Genomic DNA, 22,815 nt, shown 5'->3' with positions numbered 1-22,815 from the left:
GATCACTTAATTTAGCAATGGATAAATATTTTTTCTTTGAGATTTGCATTCTGACAGATATTTCTTTGGCTTTCAATATCCAAATCGATCAAACAACAAAATTTATCAGAATTTTTTTATTTGTTATGGGTGCTGAATTTATCAAAGATGAATAAATGGAGTTAAGGTACAGATCAGCAGTTACATTGTTGAATGTCAGAACAAGTTCAAGCGGCTGAATAACTGATTCACCTTTCAGTACAATTTAGCTCGTGTTTAATAACCAATTTATCTAGTTTTTACCTTTGAAGATAACTGATACTCATAGAAGATAATTTCAGTTGTACTTAGAGTGGAAAATCCTTCAGAAATACTAATGCTTGTGCCATTAACTGTTAGCTGTAGTATTTGGGTTGAGTTCAGCTAAGACTGAAATTAGTTCTAACACATTCAGCCCAATTTCTTGTTGGCACATTTAATACAGCACTGGCTGCTCCTAGTCAGTTACTGAAATGAAACGTGGTAATGGCACTCAGATGATCCTTACCTTTCCTTTTAATAAAGGTGAAAGTGTTCCTGTAACAAAAATCAATTTACCAAATCCAAATACGAATTTCAAATGTCTTGAAGAAGATGAAATCTATAATCCAGAACAGCACAAACGGTACACTCTCTTCTGTGGTAGTACTGTAATCCAGACACGGTTTTACACTGGGGAACTTGTCAAAGCTGTTGTAGTCAGAACAGGTAAGTTACTTTTCACCAGTAGATTGGTTAGAAACCAACTATTGTATATACTGTGAGAAAATCTGTGTGAATGACATTTTTATGTATAAATTGAGATTATGCATATAGTTGCTGTGATTCATTACTTGTGAAAGATTGACATGTTTGAAACAACTGAAGCACATTCACGTTCAGCAGAAATAATAGACGATTGGTGATAGTTTCTACATCTCTGCAATAAACCTAATACTGCAAGAAATTGATTTGACTGTATTAGTTACAGGGAAAATTACAATGTTAAAAATAGTGAATAAAGAGGAAGAGGGTATATGTGAACACAGGATACAAAGTATATTTCAGAGGAAAAAAATGATTTTCCTTATTGTATCACAACATAAGACATTTAAACCATCAAGCGTCTTCCACCCTTTAGTGAGATCATGACTGATCTGACCATCCTCAATTCTACTTTTCTGCTTTATTCTCATAACCCTCGATTTTCTTACTGTTTAAAAATCTGTTTCAGCTGTGAATATTCTTAATGACCTAGTCTTGACAGCCTTCTGTGGTAAAGAATTCCGTAGATTTGCTACTTTCTGAGAAGAAATTCCTCTTCATCTCCATCCTAACCGGGCAGCTGCCTAATCTGAGATTGTGCCAACTGGCTTCAGTCTGTCTTACAAGGAGAAACAGCTTCGCTGCATCAACTCTTTGAAGTTCTCTTTGAAGAATTTTGAATGTTTTAACAACCTCTCCTCTCATTCTTTTAAACTTCAGTGAGTTCAGGCCGAACTTACTCAACCTTTCCACATAAGACAATCCTTCCATACCTGGGATCAACCATGTGAACCTTCTCTGGACGACCTCCAATCCTAGCATATATTTCCTTGGGGAAGGGAACAAAAATGGTTCACAGTATTCCAGTTATAGGCTAATTACTGCCTCGTATAAACTTTGCTTTTTAGCAAGACTTCCCTATTTTCATACTCCATTCCTTTGAATTAAAGAGCAATGTTCCTTTTTCTTTCCCTATTATCTGCTGAACTTGTGCGGTAAACTTTTGTGATTTATCTACATGAGCTGCCAAATCCTTCTGTGCTTTAGCAGCCTTCCATTTACATAGCATTCAGCTCCTTTCTTCTTTCTGCCAAATTATCTAACCTCACATTTTCCCCTATTATATTTAGTCTGCCAAGTTTTTGGCTTACTGGCTTAATTACACTATATCCCTCTGCAGACTGTTTGTGTCCAATACCATGGGCTTTTAGGAAGTAATTTAATGTGCAGGAGCTCTGGAAATCCAAATATATTACATCCACTGCTTCCCTTTGTCTATCCTGCTTGTTACCTTCTCAAAGAATTCTAATAAATTTTTCAGACATGAATTCCCCTTCACGAAGCCATGCAGACTCTGCCTGATTATTTTATGTATTTCTTAATGCTTTCTTTATATCCTTTATATTAGAAATTTTCCCTATCACAGATGTTGATTTAATTGGCCTATATGTACCTGTTTTTTTTTCCTTTGTTTTTTAAACAAGGGTGTTACATTTGCATTTTTCTAGTTGACTAACACTTTTTTTCCAGAATCTAAAGATTATTTGAAGATTACTACCAGTGTAGCCACTATATCTGTAGCTACTTCTTTTAATATCCTAGGATGTATCCCTTCAGGACCAGGGCACCTATTGGCTTTTAGCCCCTTTAGTTTTCCTAGCACTTTTTTCTCAAGTGATAGTTATTGCCCTTTTTTCTTCTCTCCCCTTTTTGCCCCATGATTATTTTATTAATTTTGGAATGCTATTAATGTCTTCTAGCATGAAGACTGGTGCAAAGTATTCATTCAACTCCTCTACCATTTTCTGGTTCCCTTTATTTTTCCAGCTATGTTCTGTAGAGTGCCCATGTTCTCTTTGGCCCCTCTCTTCCTTTTTATCTATTTAAAGGAGCTCTTACTATCTGCCTTGCTATTACTTGGAAGTTTATCCAAAATTTATTTTAAACCTTTTTTTGGTCATCTTTTGTTTTTTTTTTCAAGCTTTCCCAATTCCTGGCTTCCCATTAATGTTTCATTTCAATTTGATGCTCTTCTGAACTTTTCTGGTTATTCATTGTTGGCAAACCTGTTCCGACAACTCCTTTATCTCACTGCACTATAATCTTAGTTTTGAGTCATGGTTTATTAAATGTCTGTCATAGTTTCTCAACTCTGTTTTCTGTTAAATTCCTTTCCCAGGCAATTCCAGTAGTTCTGTTCTCAATCCATTGTAATTACCCTTATTTGATTGTGTGTGAGAGAGCGAGTATGAGTTTTGCAATCAAATTGTGTTGTTCCTGACCCAAGTTTCTCCTTCTCAAACTGATTGCTAAATTCTACTGTCTTATGGTCACTGTCTCCTACAGGAACGTCTGGTCTGAGATCATTTATTAAATTTTCCTCATGACAAGCACCAGATCCAGACTGCCCTGAGCTTGGTCGGATCCACAACATATTGTTTCAGGAAACTGTCCTCTGTGAATTCCTCCTTATGGTTACCTCTGTGAATCTGATTTTCAGAATCTATATGAAGATTAAAATTACCCTTGATTTATGTACAGCTTGTCTTACATGCCCTCATTATCAATTGATTTAGTATGTGTCCTACAGTATAGCTACTGTTAGTGGGCTTATAGACTTATACTCCTTCCCCTCGTTATTTATTACTTTGAGTCACATGGATCCTACTTCTTCCAATTCAGGATCATTTATTGGTAATGCGCTTTATCCATCCTGTACTAATTAACCTTTCTTCCTTACTGTTGTTCTGAAAGTCGCATATCCAAAATACTTAGCTCTTTGCTTTGACCTTCATATAGCTATCTGTCTGTAATTGTTGTATATTTATATCTACTAACTTTAAGTTTTGCCATTATTTCATTAACTTTGTTCCAAATATCATGGATGTTCAAGTGAAGAACAATTAGATATGTCTTTTTATTATTTTCCCCCTTTGACTTTAGTTACTTTTTTATGTTTGTACACTGCCTGGAATACTGCCATATTCTTTTTTTTTCGAAAACCTACATTTTCCCACTTTTGAACTTAAAGCCCTTTTTTGCAGCCCTAGTTATTTAGCTTGCCAAGATACTGGTCCCAACGCAGTTCAAGTGAAACCGGTCCTACTGGAATGTGTCCCTTTTATTCCAGTACTAGTGCCAGTGTTTAATGAACTAAATCTCATTTCTCCCACACCAATGTTTGAGCCATGAAATTAACTTCTTGAATTTATTTGTACATGCCAGTTTGCTCATGGTTCAAGTAATATTCAAGAGGTTACTGCTTTGGAGGCTCTGCTTTCTAATTTAGCTTCTAACTGTTCATTTCAACCTTTCTAAAGCTATGAATTTCACTGGTATCAACTTGGATAAAAACAACAGGATCTATACTCTCCCACTCCAAGTTTGGCGTCCCCAAGGGGATGTCTTTAACACTGGCACCATGCAGGCAACACAGTCTTTGTTACTTAAATTGATTGCTGCACAGAATGGAATTTATCCCCAAATAATACTGGCTCCTATCACTGCTACATTCCTATTTCCTCATCCCACTTGAATGTCTTTGTCTACAGTGGTGCCATGGTCAGTTCCCTTACCCACTGTACAGTGTGCAAGACCTTATGTTTATTGAAAAATTGCAGAGGCCAAGACTCTTTGAAGGTTATTCCTGCATGCCCATATCTGCTTCACTTGCAGTTGCAACTTCCTTGATCATAGACCAAATTTGAATTACCTAGCCTGAGGGATATGACCACCCTTTGGAGCAAAGCGTCCAGGTAAATTTCTCCCTCCCTGATGTAGTACAATGTTTGCAACTCAGAGCTCAGCTCCTCAGCTTGAATCCAAAAGTTCTTATGCTGCAAACATTATTTATTAAGGATGGCTAGTACTCAGCGAGATTGGGTTCAGAAGAGATTTATCAGGATGTTGCTGAGTATGGAAGGCTTGAGTTATAAAGAAAGGCTGGTTAGGCTGGAACTTTTTTCCTTGGAGGGTAGGGGTTTGAGAAGTGACTCTTGTTGCAAAATTGTGTAAAGTATTTGTTAATTGGAAGCCAGCAAGTTAAATTTGTTTGTAAAAATAATAGGGGGACGAGTGTGTCGTACCTTTTAAGAGGTGATGTGCTTTTCTGGAGATTTAGGCAGAAATGTCTGCAAGCAGCTGCAAATGTACAGACAGTTCTGAAATTGAAACATCTGTATCAATTGACTGTGTGGTTAGAAACCTAGGCTGGTTTTGATGTTAAGGCAACTTATTTGAATATCAGCCAATTACTCTAAATCAGGCACTTAGACACTGAAAACCAGTTCAATTTAAATCTGATGATGTTGACAACCTAGGACCAATTCTATTATAAGAAAGTTGACAGGCCATCAAGGGCATATAAGAAGATGGTTTTTGAACATCAGTGTGAGAGCAAACTGCCATTGGAAGTGTAAAACTCCGGCTCACACAGAAATCTTAAAGCTCTCTGATCAATTACCATCTAAAAGGTACCACTGCACTCTTAGCTAATATTCCTGACACCAGATTTTGATGGAGAAAGGCGTTCCTGGCTGAGGATCAGCGAAGAGGGCATGGAATATTCTGAAAGACACATCCTGACTGTAGTTTTGAGAGTCTAAGCTTTAATTATTTTTTCTTATTACTTTGGTTTAAGTAAGTGGGGCTTGCATTTATTGGAACAGCATGCCATTAGAATTTTGTTTTATTCGGGATTAGTTAGTAGTTAAGAGGGAATTGTTTGGTTTATTAGTAAGTCTGTTAATTTGTTTACTGTTAAAGTTAGATAAATAAATTATTACTTGTTGCTTATAGAGTGAATGAAAGAATTTCATTTCACTCAACCTCTTCTTTATAATAGATTGGGAGGTGAAAGTCAGGTTATATAATTTTTCTCATTTCCTTTAGCAAATTACGAGGTGATGCGAGCTTCTCTGTGTGTTTCGGTTTTAATTATCAGAGGGGTTTGAGCACCTCTCTTTAACACCTTAGAGGTTTATAAAATCATGAGGGTATAGATAGGGTTAATGGTAGGCGTTTTTTTTCTCTAGGATGGGGGATTTCGAGACTACGGGAAGTAGAGGGGAGAGATTTGAAAAAAAAACACTAAGGGCTTTTTTTTTTAAATAGAGGGTGGTTTGTGTATGGAATGAACTTCCTGTGGAAGTGGTGGATGTGGACACAGTTACAACACCTAAAATGCACTTCATTAAGTACATGAATTGGAGAGGTTTAGAAGGAGATAGGCCAGGATCAGGCAGGTGGGACTAGTGTTGTTTGGTATTATGCTCTGCATGGACTGGTTGGACTGTTTCCGTGCTGTGTGACTGTGTGTTCACTCTGGATCAACTTGGAGTCCAGCAGCTTCCACATGCAACACCAGCATCAACAATCCTGCCATCTAAAGTTTTTGAGAATGTTTGAGAAGAACAGAACAATAAGCGACTAGTCTTCCTGGACAAAATGGTGGAACAGAAGAACAACGGGAACTCCAAGCTGGCGTATTACAGAAGACCACACATACGGACCAGATACTTAATTACTCCAGCAACCACTCCAACACCCATCAACAGAGCTGCATCAGGACATTATTCAAACATTCCACAACATACTGTAGCAACCCAGGATTGCACAAAGCAGAACAGGATAACTTATACAGAGTTTTTTGAAAGGAATGGATGCTTAAAAAGAACAATCCACCGTTACCTCTGCGGCAGACCACAATAAGAAGTCACAACACGGCCAGACACACTGTTCACCCTATCATACATCTGATACAAATCAGAGATGACCACAAGACCACTCAGACCCCTACATATCAGGTTAGCCGAAAAACTGACAACCACCCTGCGACAGCTACTGATGAATGTAAAGGACCCCATATCTAATCGATAACACTACGGTAATATACAACATACAATGCAAGGACTGTGAGAAACATGACATAGGCCAAACTGGAAGAACACAGACAATAAGGATACACAAACACCAACTAGCCTTTAAGAGACATGCCCGATTCTCAGTGGTCTCTATACACGTTGACAAAGAAGGACACGAATTTGAGTGGGACAACACATTTATATTAGCACAAGCCAAACAGAGACATGCCAGGGAATTCCTGGGGCCCTGGCATTCCAACTGGAACTCCATCAACAAACACATTGAACTTGACCTGATGTACAAACCACTGAAAAACAGAACAGTAAGTAATGCCAACCACACCAGCAATCGGAGACATATTCATAACAAGTGGAACAGAATATCAATGCTTCACCGGGGGTGAACTGATGTTACCCAGCAGGGTGAGGAAACATTTGCAGTCAAACACATTGGCTTGGCAAGCATGTCTACAACCTAATCCTGCCATTGTTATCATATTGATTTAATTAATAAATTAATTACTTCAGATTTCCTGCTCTTTAAACTTTATTGTAATTGTATTTTTATTAATGAAAGTATTATCAGAATCAATCTTATACATAACTAGCTATATTTTAGAAAATAGAAAAGAAAACTTGACTTTAAATTTAATGAATGGAAGTGTTCACCAATCCTACAACTCTTTACTTGCGCTTGTGTCTTGCTGTGTTTCATGAGGTCTCTTTGTCACTTGTCTCACTGCAGGTAGGCCTCTCCCACTTGCTCTCATTCTGGAGAATTTATGTTTCGTAGTCATTCTTAGTTAAAACACCTCTGTCCCTTTGCATCAAATTCTTACTTGAACCAAATTTTCAGCTCACTCACTAGGTCTTCATCTCACTTAGCTGAAGTTGCCTTCAGAATTCTGCTCCTTACTGACTGTGCAGGGCCACAAATCCTTTTCTTGTGTTATTATGTTATGCTATGGCATGTTTGACTGTCATGACCTATGAGCTGAAAATTTAACTTAAAAGGCTGGAATGTTATGGGCTCAGTAAAGAATATACCAGTTAAGTATGTCTCATTTCTAGATGACCATTGTAGGGATTTTGCCTGTTGGATGAAGTTAACACAAGGTAAAAATGTCAATTTTTTTCTCAGCTAAGGATTTCCTTCTGCTGTGATCTGCTTGACTTTTGGGAGAAATCCCAACTCTTACGTTTCTCCTAATACTAATTGCTTAACTTTGTTCCCTAACCCCACCAACAACCCTGATGGAGTATCCCAGTTTTTTTTTCCTGTTTTAAAAATCTCAGCATTCATTGCAAACTCATCTACAGCTTCTGTCACGACAGCAGAACTATATAGCATAATGAAATGTCCAAAATATTTTGCAGCCATATAAGCAGATTGAATTTGACAATAATCCACACTTTAGGATAAGTTAAAAAAGTTTGATCAAAACAGTACATTTGAAGGAGGATGTTAAAGAATTGGAGTGGCTTATGAAGGGAATTTGAAACCTCTGAATCTGGATGACTGGAGGCACACAGTAAATTAGCGAAAGAGACAATTACAACTGTCAAGAGGCCAGAGATGGAGCAATGCAGATAATCTTGAGGATTGATTTGATGAACTAGATTTCAGAAGTGAGGAAGGAGGGACAAGGTAATGGAATACAAGGGTAGGAAATTTATATTTGAAGCAGTGTTATTTTGAGAACCATTTCAGGTTAGCAAGCATAATGTAAAGTTGATGATGCAAATCGGCATGTTTTGCCGATCTTTAGGTGAGTTGAGGGTGGTTATGGGAGGGGCCAGGACTATTTTGAATAGTCAAGTTCAGAAATGATAAAAGCATGGCTGGGGTATCTGTTGCCTAACATATGCATGATTATGTGGAGGTGGAAGTAGGTGATTTTGGTGATGCAGTGGATATTGGTCTCCACTTCCACACATGCTTTCTTCTTCCTGTACCATTTTGTAAACGAATTGTCTTTCACTTTTTGTGGACTGATCTTTTCATGCAAATAAAGAAGTTGGAACACCTACACATTCACCAGTTCCAACTGATTTTTAGGGCCCAGCAACCATGTGTGACCCAGTACTCTTAAGTGATAAATTTTGCTGAACACCTCTGTTTTCTGCACATATGTAATGATGATCAAATATGCTTTGTCACTTTAATTCCACCTTCAGTTCCGAGTTTGTGGTAGATGTTGCTTATGGATCAAATTTCCAGGACCAATATGGACTCTCTTTTTCCAGCTACATGGGGTTGGAGGGGGAAGGTGAGATCTGTAGCAAAACTTGCATATTCATGTGCTTGTTTCCGAGCAATCTTACCAGAGATATAAAATCAAAAATTGCTACAGTGCAGAAAGATGCCATTCAGTCTGCCGAGTCTACACCAACCCTTCCAAGAGCTTCCTACCCAGATCCAGCCCCCCCACCCTATCCCCAGAATCCCAAATTTACCATGGCCACCACACCTAATCTACATATTCCTGGACATAAACTGGGCAATTTCGCATGGCCAATTCTCCTAACCTGCACAAATTTGGTCTGCTGGAGGAAACTGGAGTGCCCCGTGGAATCCCATGCAGACACCGGGACAATGTACAAGCTCCACACAAACAGCCACCTAAGGCTGGAATCAAACCTGCTGCTGTGAGGCACAAGTGCTAACCACTGAGCCACCGTGCTGCTCAGGGCCAACTCAAGGCAGTAACTGACGATGACTTCCTATTGGTGAACTGAGGAACAGGGCCTGTTGTCTTGGTCATCCCAGCTTGGAGCTGCAATGTCTTGCAAATGGGGCAGTGATACAATGTTCATGACTTTGGCAACAAGCCCAATTCTATGGAGGATCATCACTATGATGGCCTGGCAACCGTAGCCATGCACCATTTTTAATTTCCACAATTCTGTGAAACACTTCCATTTAAAGGCGCCACCATGGTCTCCTCCATTCCTCAACAGTGGCCATCTCTTGTACTTGGGTTTTTGGCCGTCCATCGCTCTGAGTTCTCCTATTGAGCCTCCTGTTTCCATAATCTGCCCACTGTTACTAAATGGAAACTGTCCTAGTGCACCCATTTCTGTGTTCACAACCATCAATTGATACTATGTAGGATTGTGATCCAAATAGTTCAGCACAGCATGTTTCTTCTGGGCATCTTGTAATTTCTTGCAACCTTGACAACACTAAATTAATGGAATCCTCCAACCTTATCAATGTAATTGTGATTGTATTCAGAAGTTTCAAGTTCACAATTTATTATTCCACCTTTTTAATCCTTTCTATTCTATTTACATGTCATACATAAGATTTTAGTGTTTGTCCCTGGAAGATATAGAGGTAAAAAAAATCACAGGGTCAGATTTTACATAAGGATCTATGGCAGTTGTGTAGTGTAACTTCACAAAGTCCAATTTTGTAAAATAGATTTATTTATAAGTTATTGCTGTCTAAATTATTAAGTATACGGGGGAATTGTACTGCAATATAATTGTTGTAATGTTTAATTTTTTTAAGGTTTTGGTACTACGAAAGGACAACTTGTACGCTCAATCTTGTATCCAAAACCAACAGATTTTAAACTGTACAGAGACGCTTATCTCTTCCTGCTGTGCCTTGTTGGTATAGCAGGGATTGGATTTTTATACACGGTTATCAACAGTATTTTGAATGGGGTATGCCTTTGCTTTTTTTTTTCTTGAGTTAACCTTAAAGGGAGGAAAAATCATATATATTGCAAAATTTAGTTAGAGAGCTTTATAAATAACTGAAAATGCTATTCATTTTTTTAAAAAAGTTCAGCTACATTAATTATCTTAAAATTGAAGCTCAAACCAAAAGATCAGTTATTGTACATGTTAATTTAAAATGAAGTTAAAAATTTTCAAGGCTTTGCTGCAGTGAAAGGGCAACTTGTATGTTCAATTTTATGTCTAAAACCAACAGATTGCAAACTGCGCAGTGATACATACCTCCTTTCTGTTCTTTATTTTATTGTTTTAATAGAGACTGTTCACCAGATTTAAATGTTGAGTGACAATTTAAAGCAGGCATTTTAAATCTGCAAATAATAGGCCCAATGACAAAAAACATTAAGAACCTTGACCACTCGCACATCACAAAATTCTATTTTTTCTTCTTTGTGATATGCTTTTAAAATAATCTCTATTATTTCTTCTTTGGTTCTTTTTTAATGCAGGTTGAAATTGGCACAATCATTATTGAGTCACTTGACATCATCACTATTACTGTTCCGCCTGCTCTTCCAGCAGCATTGACTATTGGTATTGTGTTTGCACAACGACGATTGAAGAAAGTAGGCATTTCTTGTATCAGTCCTCAGAGAATAAACACCTGTGGACAACTTAATCTGATCTGCTTTGACAAGGTTAGGAACTGTAAAGTTCATGCTCTCAATTAATAATATTGACAAGGAATAGGGAACACTTCAATGCAGCTTTAAAATAGATATGAAGTATTGCATGTATAAATGCCGCACATTACATCTTGCAGGTAACGAAAATATTTTATTGTCTTTACAAAGCTTTCTATTTGTCTTGTGTGGGTTGTTTCTTTTAAATGAATTGATCAATGCTTAAAAAAAAAATCAAGGCCTGGAAATCCAAAACAAGAACATGAACTGCTAAAGATATACAAACAGCGGTTCAGTACTGCAGAGAACAGAGAAATTACTCTTTATGTAATGACTCTTTAAACATTGAAAGATTCACCAGTACTTTAGTATGGCTGGAGAAAAGGGGGAGGAAATAGGGGAGAATCAACCAATTACATAAGATATACCAATTAACAAGTGTATCATGTGCATTTTCTTTTTGAATTAGGACTTTATCCATTTGTGGGTTTCTTGCTCAGTTTAATCTAATTTGTTCAAATGTTTGGCTCTCTGGACAAGGTTTCTCATGTTCTTCGACTGTGTGGTATTTTATTGTCCTTTCATAAGTGCACCATCTCACAAATTATCTGAAATCAGTGATCTGTTATGCATTTTGCAGCCACTTAACCAATTAATTCTGTCATTCAAAACTCACTTGTTTGTATCTTAACTCGCACCAAGTTGCATTCACCATATCCTTTGTGATCACTGAATTGCTTTGGTTCCTGATTGAATAGTACTCAATTTAAATGCCTTATGCTTGTCTTCACATTTTCTAGGGCTGCATCTTTCCCTGTCATTATATTGTTCTTCGACCATATGATCTTCCGAGATGTCTGTACTTCCCCAATTCAGGCCTCTTCAGCCTCCCTGATATTAATCCTCATCACTAGTCGCTATATCTTCTGGTGACCCACCCCTAAAATGTGCAGTTTCCTCCCTAAACCACTCCTTAATACCTACCTCCTCAATCAACCCATTCTAATATCATCCTTATGTGACTCTCTTGGGTTTTGTTTAACAGTCCTATGAAGCACTTAGGACATTTTACTGCTTTAAACATTTTGTGTAAGTACAATTGTATCTGTTTCTACACTTTCCTACTTTTTGAGTTTGACTGCAATGCTGATTTATCTTTTAGTTCTATTGAAATCCAAAAGATCACAACATTGTTTCTCTGTTGACTCACCTGCTATGAATTTCCAGCACTTTCCATTCTTATTATTGGAATGTCTTATACTTGCTGAGACAAAATACAAATGCAAGTTCGATATTGGAACTAACGAAAAACCCTTAAGAAGGTTGAGGCATTTGTCCACAGATTCAATGATGATTAATAATATGGTTTTGTGTAGTATTATGATCCCAGTTGACGTTACTAAAAGCCAGGGCATAAATCTGGCTTGATAGTTTTTTTTTAAATTTAGTGTGAGCATTCACTGGAACATCAGCAAGCAAAGCTGAAGATTTGGTTTTGACTATAAAACAGAAGTTCATTGCACAAATAAAACAAGATTAAAATAGAACAAAACATGCTGTTTACATGGAACACAATTTGAAGAATTTCAATGTGCATGGCAGAACAAGGTCTTTCTTGATTATTCACATAACTGAACCTAAACTTACTGAGCTTCAGATAAGCCCTTTAGGGTTCTTGTCAAACATTTCTGCCTGAATTTTTCAAACTAAAGTCCTATTTCTGAACTGGATTATTTCTTGAGAAGAAGCTATATTCTTACATTTGACCCAACAAGCTCTTCTGTTAGCTGACAGCAAAAGCTTTCTAATCTATGAGCTATTCCCAAGCAAAAATCACTTTGTGACTCTCCAGCTGAGCAAACCAGAACTTTTTAATGTTTGTGCTCGCCAATTATAAACCTCTTGTAAGACAAACAAATTCCCATTACTTCAGGAGTCTCCCTTCTCATTTTCTAACATATACTGCTTTAAAATAATATCTCAAGAAAGACTGACGATGATGAAACCCTCTCATACACATAGACCAAAGCTCACATGGCCTCAATTCAAAATACAAACTCTAACATATGTATTTACTAATATATATATATATATTTTATATATATATACACACACACATCATGCACTGTCTATTACCATTGTTTTAATTGCATAATAGATTTTTGTTAAGTGTAATTTCAATTTCTAAAAGTCATGCTTTCTTGTATTTAGACTGGAACACTTACTGAAGATGGCCTGGACATTTGGGGCATACAAAGAGTACAAGATAATAGGTCTGGAGCCTCATAATTAAACATATAATATCCAGCCTTCTTACAATGCTAAACATCTTGATCTGATGGTGTACATACAGTTTATGGAAGTTTCCGTTGAATGTAAGACTGAAGATACTATTTGAAAGATGGTCTGTCACTTGTCAATCAAAGTTGGGATGCTAAAATTGTAAAGATAAAGTCGCCGTAGTCTTACCAAACTGTAGGGCTGATGTCTCGTTAGAGAGAGACAAAGATGGCTGGTGATGGTTTAAGCTGAGGGTCACCACACCTCAGGCGAGGGGAGAGGTTGAGAAGAGCCCTACATGGTGACCTTGCTGGTGTCCAAGTGGAATCTGCACTATTGACATCACTCTGCATCACAAGTCAACCATCCAGCTAGCTGAGCCAGTTGTACACAGCATTCAGAAAAGTTAACTATTTTTGTGTTGTTTTGCAACTTCATTGTCTCAGCATCCCTAAATGTTTGAAATTTTTCTAACTTAGATCACTGGATCATTAGGAGTTTTATCAGGTTAGAGCTAAGGATGAGATTGTTTCTTAAAAATGCATTAGAAGTTGAAGTTATTAAGATAAATAATTAGTTAAATTTTTATGATTAATTGAGCTGGTTAAATTGAAACTGTTCAGTGTTTTAATGGTACTGCAACATTCCTAATATAAAGTACCATCAACTGCAACCATTGTAAATAAAATTACTTTCACTCGAATCAATTTTGTAACTTTTTTAATAGGATTATGAAAATTTACACTAATTATGTTTGAACAATCTTCTATTTAATGCACTTAAAAAATAGAGAGATTTGAAGCCTGTTTTGTTCTATTTTTAGCTTTTTGCCATGTGAACAAAGTGTTTGTAAGGAAACCTTGGTGAAATCACACTTTATTGCTTGCATGGCAACCTGCCACACACTTACTAAAATTGATGGAAAATTATCTGGTGACCCATTGGATTTAAAAATGTTTGAAGAGACTGGCTGGGTGAGTTTTATTTATTCAATAACTAAGCCTTTTAGACTGCAATTTTTTTTAATGTGCCTTATTAGCAAGTTGAGTCAATTAAAATATATTGAACTGTAATAAATGCTTGTTGCAGGATGTTGCTGATGAGCCTGGTATTTTATAAAGAAATGTCAGCAAAGTTATTTTGGCATTTTAATTAGATGTACTTTGTCATATTCAAAATGTATTGTTGACAATCAATAGGATGAAAAAGTGAGTTCGTTTAGTTGTCTTGGCCTGGATTTTGCTGTTAAGGTAATGTTGAGACAATCAGCATTTACCATTAGGAGCATATCAAACAACCATATAAGGATAAAAATCCACAAGTTAATGTCCAAGTTTTTCCATTCCTCCAGATGTTTTGGAGAAACTTGGCATTCAGATGCATGAAGGAGAGCGAAGTTGCAGTACTTGCTAACTCACTATATGTGCCAGAAAAAGTTGGGCCATGTTCATTCATGTGTAAATGAATTTTTTGGTATGGTAAGATAATTGCAGCTAAACAATCCCTGACATTGAACATTTATTTTTAAGTTTTTTTTTTATTTTTAAGGAACCGCCTCCTTTTAGATTTCAGTGATTGTCGAGGACTTGTAAAAATAAAAATGTTTCTTCTTTACGTTTAAATTTTCTTGCTTATCCCTTGTTTCTTAATTCTAGCTTCCTTTCTGTTTATTTGGATTTCAAGCATAATTTGTCATTAAATTAGATATTATAACGTGCGTTTGCCGATATAAATTCTGCCTTCCGTCAGTAAATCGGATTGGTTAAGGAAACAAAACATAGCTCACCCTGTTCGCACATGCCCTAGAGCTTCTGTAGAGGACACAGGACTTTTTAATCTCTATTTATTGCAAGTCAGTGTAAATGCCCACAGAAGATGCCTGGGCAAATGCACCTGTAATTAATGGCTGGCAAAATCTGTTCACCATTGACTTCAAAATTTGAGCCAATACTCAATTTGGCACGAGAAGTTTATGGACCATTTGCAGTAGTAATATTGACAGGATTTCATAGGCTTAATGCTGCTTATTGTGTTATTTATTAAAGGTTCTTGAAGAAGCAACTGAAGAAGAAACTGCTTTATATAATCCAATCATGCCCACTGTAGTTCGGCCTTCGAAGCAACTCTTCCTTGCAAAAGAGGCAGTGATAGATCGTGACATGGTAATTTAAAGCTGGCTTTCAAAAACAAACCCTATTCATAATTGGCAAGATGGTCAATGGTTGTCTTTCCTAATCTTATAAATGGTAACCATATCATAATATCTACTTGTGTTCAGTTTTCAGAGTAATTGAGTAAGACTACAGAGAATGTTGACATAGAAATTGCAACCCAATGCTCATTTCTTAAGTACTAAATGGCCTTCTAGGCCTTCACGCTGACAGATAGGAAGCACGTCCTGATGATGAGCTAGAATCTGTTGGGGGCAATATTATTGATAAAATACAAAGAATAGCATGCAGTAATTTGTATACACTTTGTAGTTTCTTAACTGCTTACACAAAAGTTCCATAAAGTGAAGAACAGTGCTGCTATTTCGTATGCATTTCAAACCATATTCCCTTGTTATTGAATACACCTTTCACTGTAAAGCCACTAAATAAATCTTTCTGTATTGTTTCTTAACTTTCAATTCTGAGCTGAGCTATAAATTACATGTCCTGTTTACAACAAGACTAGTGTTAACCTCTTCCACCTGGAACAACCCTTCTGCTGCTCAGATCCTTCTCCATGACTGTCTCTTCTTTCATTAATTATTGTTACAATCTCCTTGTGGATTTTTCATTCATCATTCTTTTGAACCTCCAAATTGCCCAAAATGTAGCCATTTTATCTGTCACAAGAACTGCTATATGTTTTCTGGCAAGTATGAAACCTCAATTGTCTATCACTCTGAAATCGGTTCTAAAAATCCTTGCACTTGTCCGTAAAGCATTTTGTCATCTCACCCATCTCTGAAATCTTTTATGCTGTTTTTGCACACTTCTCACTCTTATGTCTGTCAATACCATTTGTGATTCTTTCTGTCTCCTGCCCACCTTCCATTGTTTTACCTCACAGTCTTATCTCTTAGTGCACTCTGAGCATCCTTCCTGCATTGACCCTGTCTAGTACTGTCAGAATTTATAGTTTCTCTGAGAACCCTCTCATTTATGTAAAATTCTCCATTGAATATAATCTTAACTCACCCTGTGTCTCCTTGTATGACAGTCTTACCATCCCACAAAGTAAATTGGTAAACTTTAGTTGCAGTTACTCTGTAGCCAGAATCTCGTCCATCATATAACGGGTCCAAAACTGTACACAATACTCTAGGTGTAGTCTCACCACGCACTGTATAATTGCAACAAGATATCGCTGCACCTTTTACGCTAATCCACTCATTACAAAGACCAATATAACATTTGCTGCCATCATTGCCTACTGTACCTTACTTTTAGAGACTGATGTAGAAGGATACCTAGGTCTCATTGCACTTGCCGCTCTTCTAGTTCGTTGCCATTCATATGATAATCTGCCTTTCTGTTTTTACAGTCAAAGTAGGTAATCACACCACATTATACTTCGTCTGCCCTGTATTTACTGCTCACTCAACTTGTTTTAATCATACTGGATCATTTCTGTGTCCTCAGAATTCACCCTTCCATCAACTTTGCAAACTTGGAGATATTACATTTAGTTCTCTAAATCAAAATATTTATTTTGAATAGCTGTGAATCATGCTGGTCCTTTGGCACCTCACTAATCACTGCCTATCATTTGTAAAATTACCTATTCATTCCTACGGTTTGTTTTCTGTCTACCAACCAGTTCTCTATCCATGTCTGTACACTACCCCCAGTCTGATGCATTTTAATTTTACATATTAATCTTTTAGCCACTAGCTCCCTCTTATCAATTCTACTAATTCCATCCTCAAAAGATTCCACAGTATTGGTCAGGCATGATTTCAGTTCCGTAAATCCATGTTGACACCGTCCAATTCTGTCATTTTTTCCAAGTGATGTGCTATTAAATCTTTTATAATGGACTCTAGAATTTTCCCCACTACCACTGTCTGGCTAACCAGTCTAGTAATCCCTGATTTTGTATTATGTCCTTTTTAAAACAGAGATGTTGCATTAGCTGCACTCCAATCCACAGAAACTGTTCCAAGGTGTCTCGAATCTTGCAAACTGATGCATGGACTGTTTCTACAGCCACTTCCTTGAGCACTCTGGAGTGTATGTCATCCTGCTGTGCTGATTTATCGGCCTTTCGTCCCATCAATTTCCTTAAGACCGTTTCCCTACTTGTACTGATTTACTTCAGTTACTCCCTGTTAGTAGAGCCTGTGTTGCCCAGCATTTTTGGGACTTTTTATGGGTCTTCCTTTGCGAAGACTACCAAAATATGTATTTTGTTGGTCAGCCATTAATTCTCTGACTTTGACTTTTTCTTTTCACATACTTACAGAAATTTTTACAATTATATATTCCACATAAGCACACACTCATACCTTTATATTCTCCCTCTTTAATATCTTTATCAAACCCTTTTTCCTCCGTTGCTAAAATCTAAACTGAACGTAATCGTCAGGTTTTTGGCATTTTAGATCAAGTTGTGTGCACCTTTCTTGGATCTAATACTATCCCTATTTTCCATTGTTTGCCATGGTCAGTCACCTTCCCTGTTATATTAAACTGCAACAGTTTTTCTGTTTAATTTGTAATGATTAGTTGTAATGTGTAGAATAGATCTTAAGTGAGAAATACTGTACAGAAAACATTTTGCACTGCTAAAATGTCAGTCTTAACATACTCAGAGCATCCTGCATAAGGGTTAATAAAGCATGCTGTGGTTGTTATTTTTCAGCAGTCTTTTACAATGTGGTTAAATGGAAGATGACAATATAATGTACTTAATATTCTGCATTTTATAGGAAATGTATGATCTCCCTGTAAGTACAAATTTTGGAAAGATTTTCAAATCTATTCTTACTGAGAGACAGTTGCTGTGTGAAGTACTAACTTGGGCAATTTCTGTCCAGTCATCATATGAAATAGGTATTGTAAGGCAATTTCCATTTTCTTCTGCTCTACAACGAATGAGTGTCATAGCCAGAGTGTTGGGTGAAAAACATATGGATGCTTACTTAAAAGGTGCACCGGAAATGATTGCTAACTTATGCAAGGCAGAAACAGGTAAAGTAATACGTGTAATTTACCATGCCTTTTTTGATAAACAATACCACATATTATACGTGGTCCTAAATTGAAATATGTTTTGGTAGAATACTTTCCTGACATTTGTAAGAATACAAATCACTGTTCAAATCTGTTCCTGTAAAATTCCACTCTTCCCTATCTAATGGGGAAATGAACGAGTTTATTTTAAATTGGTTAACATCCCTTAGGATAGAATACAGTGCAGAAAGAATCCATTTGGCCCACTGAGTCTGCACAAACTCTCCAAAGAGTATCCCACTCAGACCCAGCCCCCTGTTTTATCCCTGTAACTCTGTATTCATCGTGGCTGATCCACCTAGCTTGCACATCCCTGGACTCTACAGACAATTTAGTATGGCCAGTGCACCTAAACTGCACGCCATTGGACTGCGGCATGAAACAGGAGCACCTGGTGGAAACACACGCAGACACAGGGTGATAGTGCAAACTCCATGCAGAGAGTCACCCAAGGCTGGAATGAAACCCATATACTCATATTGTGAGGCAGCAGTACTAACTATTGAACTACAATGCTGCCAAAAATGGGAGGAATTTAATGTGTATTTCAAGGCCTTTCTATTACACCATGCTTATAAATTGTTTGTTTCTAATGGTTATTTGATGTTCGCATAATAGTTTTCTGTTTTTTTTCCAGTTCCTACAAATTTTTCCGATGTATTGAAGATTTATACAAAACAAGGCCTCAGAGTCATAGCACTTGCACACAGGAAATTCGGGTCTAAGCTAACTTGGCACAAACTGCAGAACATCAACAGGTAATAGTATTAATTTTCTGATCGTTTTTGCACTTCAAATTGAGATTGGCAAGTGGGTTGGTTAGGACAAGTGGCAAATGCACATAATGAGCCCCAGTGAGATTTTAGCATACGACATAAATTACATATTTTGATTTGGATTCCTGCTTGAACCTAGCAGTAATGACTGTACACTGCCTGAAGTGGGCAAGCATTTGCGTGGAAGAAGGCTGCTGCTAGGGTCCCACAGGCAGACATGAACAGAAATGTGTTCAAAATGATGGAACAAAAGACACTGAACCTATATGCAGTGTTATCAATGTGAATGAGTTATTCTCTATTTCCTCTAGCTTTTTTTCATAAATACCTAAAGAGGCTGGCAGAGGTCACCATGAATGTCCTGCCTTCTCAATCTCTCCCCTCTCCTGAGACGTAGCGACCATTGGGTTAAACTCACTGCCATTTGTCTCTATAGCAACCCCGTTGTCCTCTGGGACCCAAGGTGACTTTAGCTTTCACCTTTTAACCTTCAGGAAAGTCTCTACAGTGAATGAAAGCCGAGAACAAGAATACCATATAAAGCTTTATCATTAAGACACAAATTGCCTTTCCCATGTTAATGCCGCCCGAACCCCAACTTATATGAAATAGAGGTTTCGGGTCTGTAACATGTAGGCATAATCATGGAACCAGAATGCAATTGCACTCGTATATTCCTAAAAAAAAATTGTGGAAATTAAGTTTATGCTGGTTTTGCACCAAAGTATTACAAGGTGCAAATCTCTGCACAGCAGGATCTGAGCTGACTTTGTACAGCTGAACAAGCAACTAGATTTTGTAAATATGAAGCTTTAATCTGTTGAAGGAAATAGATTATTTATTAACTCTTGATGCTTCCTTTCTCAAAATGCCATACACCTTTTGGAACACTGTGATCATTCTGGTCTCCCTGCTATAGGAAGGATGTTGTGAAACTTGAAAGGATTTAGAAAAGATTTACAAGGATGTTGCCAGGGTTGGAGGGTTTCAGCTTTTGGGGGAGGCTGATTAGGCTGAGTCTGTTTCCCTGGAGTGTTGCAGGGTGAAGGCTGACCTTATAGGAGTTTGTAAAATCGTGAGGGACATGGATAAGGTGAATAACGAAAGTCTTTTCTGCTAATCCAAAACTAGAGGGTATAGGTTTAAGGTAAGAGGGTAAAAATTTAAAAGGGATCTAAGGGGCAACATTTTCACGCAGAGACTAGTGCCCGTATGGAATGCGCTGCCAGAGGAGGTGGTGGAGATTGGTACACTTACAACATTTAAAAGGCATCTGGATGTGCATGAATAGGAAGTGTTTAGTGGGATATGGGCTAAATGCTGGCAGATGGGACTAGATTAATTTAGGATATCAGGTCACCATGGATGAATTAGACCAAAGGGTGTTTTCTGTGTTTTACATGTCTGTGACTCTGCGACCTAATTTTGACTCCTAAATAGAAGTTCTGTTCTCTGCTCTTGAGCTCCAAGTACATTTTTATTCCCTCCCGTCATTTCTTTTGAACTCATCTGAAATACATTGTAAGAATTAGACATTAAAACTGTATTAGAGCAATGCAGATTCACTGTAATAGTGGCCAAAAGGCTCAACTCCACTTCTTAAATTTTGTAAATAACTAAAGCACAAATACAGAGTTCTTGGAATTATTTGCTTTTTCGGTATTATGTACCTTGCTGAAATAAAGAGTGATGCCTCACCTTGGAGAAAAAACCATGTATCAAAATAAATACTAATTCAATTTGACAGTGCAATTATAAAAATTATTGTATTCAACTAATTATCCTGTGGTCATCACTATTGCTGCAACCACCTCTAGCCCTGTATCTTTCTGAAAGGGGTGGATTAAATAAGGATCAGCTTACTTGAGGAAGGATGTGAATGTGTAGGAAACAGTTCAGAGAATGTCCATTGACAGTTAAGTGGAATGGGTGAATCATGGTTTGCATCTTATGGCGAGCAGTTGAACAGGCTATTGTTGTATTCACTAGTGTGTGACGAGTAAAAGTTAATTTTACTGAAACATGAAATCCGAAGGGTTTTGTCAGGGTAAACAAGGAAATGATGTTACCTCTTGCTGGAGAATCTAGAACTTAATAAAGGAAATTGCCCATTTAAAACAGAGTTGAGGAGTATTTTCTTTTCATAGAAGTTTATGGGATTCTTCGGGATTCTATTCGTTAAACAGCAGTGGAAACTGTGTGAAAATTTTTAAGATCGAGGTAAATAGATTACTGAGCAAATGATGACAGCTTATCAGTGGTAGGCAGGAATATGGAGTAATCAAATCAGCAATTACCTTATTGAATGGCAGTGCAGACTTATGGATCAAGTATCTTACTTATTCTAATTCATAGGATTGTGTATATGAAATGTTTGCATTCCTTAACTCTGATTTTGTGGATATCGTGATTTTAATTGATCCAATATTGATGGCCACATGAGGCATTTTTAAAATTATATACTTGCAGCATTTTAAAAATATATATTTGCAGAGGATGATCCCCTCTTCATTCCCATCAACACCGAGGCCATCAGTAACATAAGATTGGGCGCCGTGGCTTAGTTGGTTAAAGCGCCTGTCTAGTAAACAGGAGATCCTGAGTTCGAATCTCAGTGGTGCCTTTGACAGTACAAAGGATGAAGGGTCTAGGCCCGAAGCGTCGGCTTTTGTGCTCCTGAGATGCTGCTTGGCCTGCTGTGTTCATCCAGCCTCACATTTTGTTGTCTTGGAATTCTCCAGCGTCTGCAGTTCCCATTATCTCAGTAACACAATGAGCAATGTGTTTGGTGGGTTGTATTCTGGCCTTATCCCTGGTCACCTTCTTTGGCAGCCTCTTCATTCTGCTGTGGAGGACCATCCATTGCCTGCTAGCTATCTGCTGCCACTGTAGCCTCAAGAATAAGGTAAAGTGAGCGTGGGGACTTGTGTCCCTCACACCCACTCCAGCCTGTTTTAAAGAAGCAAAAAATATCCATCGTGCCTCAGGGTAGAAGCTCAGCAAGTTAATGAAATTCAATCATATCTGTGATTAGAAATTTAAAAGTTAATGAAGTTCGAAACCACGCATCTAGCAATATGGCAGGTATGTGTTTCTGTTTTCAAAGCTGTTAGCGGAAAGAGTTAACATTATGATTTGAAAGTGCATGTGACAAAGTATTCACCAACAGATGCCATGTCATAATTTTCTTATTTTGTTCCAAGCAGCAAAGGTCTTTCCAGAAAATTTCATTTGTTTAAAAAAATATTATCTTTGACTTTGCGGTTGCTTCAAAACCTTTTAGCATTTTATAAGATATTTCTCACTCGATTTTTTTTAAGACAACAAGGATTCCAAGACCAGAAGAATTAAAGAGGAACCCAAGCTATAAGAAAAACCTCTGCTAAAATTATGTGGACCACCTGTAGAATGGGAATGTTATCTTTTCCATATTTCTCTTGTTTACGTTTGTCTTCCTTAAAATAATTCTCTAGCTCTGAGTTCAAGTTGGATTTCTGTGGAGTCTGTATGGGTGGAATTGAGGAACCACAAAGGCAAA

At 37.4% G+C, this 22,815-nt stretch overlaps 1 protein-coding gene and 1 non-coding gene across 6 annotated transcripts in view; both read left to right on the top strand.

Moving 5' to 3' along the window:
• Window positions 1-22,815, top strand: part of LOC125458025 (polyamine-transporting ATPase 13A3-like) — a 139,583-nt gene that overhangs the window by 53,454 nt on the left and 63,314 nt on the right. For all 5 annotated transcript variants that reach the window (XM_048542888.2, XM_048542887.2, XM_048542884.2 and 2 more), the window contains 8 exons: window positions 544-726; window positions 10,141-10,298; window positions 10,823-11,011; window positions 13,208-13,269; window positions 14,100-14,250; window positions 15,322-15,438; window positions 18,306-18,459; window positions 19,139-19,259. In XM_048542888.2, the coding sequence (XP_048398845.1) occupies window positions 544-726; window positions 10,141-10,298; window positions 10,823-11,011; window positions 13,208-13,269; window positions 14,100-14,250; window positions 15,322-15,438; window positions 18,306-18,459; window positions 19,139-19,259 (1,135 nt within the window). The remainder of the gene's footprint in view (window positions 1-543; window positions 727-10,140; window positions 10,299-10,822; window positions 11,012-13,207; window positions 13,270-14,099; window positions 14,251-15,321; window positions 15,439-18,305; window positions 18,460-19,138; window positions 19,260-22,815) is intronic.
• On the top strand, window positions 21,827-21,900 carry trnat-agu (transfer RNA threonine (anticodon AGU)). Its single transcript has one exon. It is a non-coding gene; the product is annotated as a tRNA-Thr (tRNA).

Source organism: Stegostoma tigrinum, chromosome 14 (assembly GCF_030684315.1).
Source record: "Stegostoma tigrinum isolate sSteTig4 chromosome 14, sSteTig4.hap1, whole genome shotgun sequence".
Lineage (NCBI taxonomy): Eukaryota > Metazoa > Chordata > Chondrichthyes > Orectolobiformes > Stegostomatidae > Stegostoma > Stegostoma tigrinum.
This window is presented reverse-complemented; position numbering and strand designations above follow the sequence as displayed.